At 76.9% G+C, this 1,652-nt stretch overlaps 1 protein-coding gene across 1 annotated transcript in view; it reads right to left on the reverse strand.

Moving 5' to 3' along the window:
* The window catches only part of JUND (JunD proto-oncogene, AP-1 transcription factor subunit), a 1,622-nt gene extending 382 nt beyond the window's left edge, over positions 1-1,240 (reverse strand). The window contains exon 1 of the mRNA XM_026655035.2: positions 22-1,240. Coding sequence (XP_026510820.1) covers positions 63-1,043 — 981 coding nt within the window. The 5' untranslated portion in view covers positions 1,044-1,240 and the 3' untranslated portion in view covers positions 22-62. The remainder of the gene's footprint in view (positions 1-21) is intronic.
* Positions 1,241-1,652: the final 412 nt, after the last annotated feature.

Below are 1,652 nucleotides of genomic sequence, written 5' to 3' on the forward strand. Positions count from 1 at the left end.
CGCCCGCGGGCTCAGTCCGGCGTAGCGCCCGCGGGCTCAGTCCGGCGCCCCGGCCCGGGCGCTCAATAGGCCGGCACCTGGTGCTGCTGCGGCAGGAGTTGGCAGCCGCTGTTGACGTGGCTCAGCACCTTCTGCTTGAGCTGCGCCACCTGCTCCCGCAGCAGGCTGGCGGTGGAGGCGAGCTCCGTGTTCTGGCTCTTGAGGCTCTTCACCTTCTCCTCCAGCCGCGAGATGCGCTCCAGCTTCCGCTTGCGGCACTTGGAGGCGGCGATGCGGTTCCGCAGCCGCTTGCGCTCCGCCTTGATGCGCTCCTGCGTGTCCATGTCGATGGGCGACAGCGGCGGGCTCTCGCCGAAGCTGGGCGCCTCGGGCACGATCTGCGGCTCGTCCTTGAGCGGCGGCGGCGGCTGGAGGCGCGGGTGCGGCGCGGCGCCCCCCAGCCCGGGCGGCGGCGGGTAGGGCACGCTCTCGGCGGCGTAGCTCACCGCCGGGCCGGGGTAGCTGCTCAGGTTGGCGTAGACCGGCGGCTCGGCGGGCGGCGGCGGGGCCAGGCTGGCGGCGGGGGGCAGGTCCCCGGGCGGGCCCCCGACGGCGCCGCCGCCGCCCGCCCCCAGCTGGTTCTGCTTGTGCAGGTCCTCCAGCGCCTTGACGAAGCCCTCGGCGAACTCCTGCTCCTCGCTGGCCGCCGCCTTGGGGTAGAGGAACTGGCCGCTGGTCGGCGTGGTGGTCACCAGCCCGTTGGACTGGATGATGAGCCGCTCGAGCTCGGGCGAGCCCAGCTTCAGCAGCCCCAGCTCGGCGGGGCTCAGCAGCGCCGGGCCCGGGCCCTCGCCCCCGCCGCCGCCGGCCGCGCCCCGCAGCGGGTGGAGCGGCGGCCCGGGCGCCTTCAGGCCGGCCACCCCCTGGTCGCGGAGCCCGAGCCCGTCCTTCTTCATCATGCTGCCGCCGGGGAAGGGCCGGGGGAGGCCGCTGCTGCCGCGGGACGGGGCCGAGCCGCTGCCGAAGCCGCTCAACACATCGTCATGGTAGAAGGGTGTTTCCATCCTCCCCCGCCGGCCGCGGGGCGCCGGGCTGCTGCGCCCGCGGGGCGCCGGCTGGGGGGGCAGGGGGGGCCGGTCCCGGTGGAGGTGCCCGGGGGGGCGGTCCCGGTCGAGCTGCGGCGGCCCCGGGCGTTGGGGGTCGGTCCCGCTCCGGCCCCGGGCGCTGCCCGCGCTCCGCTCCGCGCTCTCGCACACACACACGCGTCGGGGGAGGCGCCCCGCGCCGCCTTAAATACCCAGCGCCAGCCCGATGAGGTCACCGCGCGCGGCCGGGATTGGCTGCCGATGACGTGCTCGTCGGGGCACCTCGGCGTGGGGGGCGGGGCAGGGCCGCCCCGCCCCCCCCCGTCCCCATGGCGACCGGCCTGTAAACGGCACAACAGCGCGGAGCCCCCTGGGTTGATGTCATAGGGGGCGGGGTCAGGGGGTGTTTGCACCGCGGGCCTGGCCCGGGAGAGTGAGAGGCGCGCTGGGAGCTGCCGGGCCTGGCGCGGAGCCCGCCCCCGGCTCAGGCACCCCCTAGCGCCCGGCTCAGGCCAGCGCCCCGGGGTGCAGCAGGGCGCGGGACCCTCCCGCCTCCCGCCCAACCCGGTCACCCTGTAAGGCCAGGCA

The sequence above is a fragment of the Terrapene carolina genome, unplaced genomic scaffold, assembly GCF_002925995.2.
Source record: "Terrapene carolina triunguis isolate 2854851 unplaced genomic scaffold, T_m_triunguis-2.0 Scaffold194, whole genome shotgun sequence".
NCBI lineage: Eukaryota > Metazoa > Chordata > Testudines > Emydidae > Terrapene > Terrapene triunguis.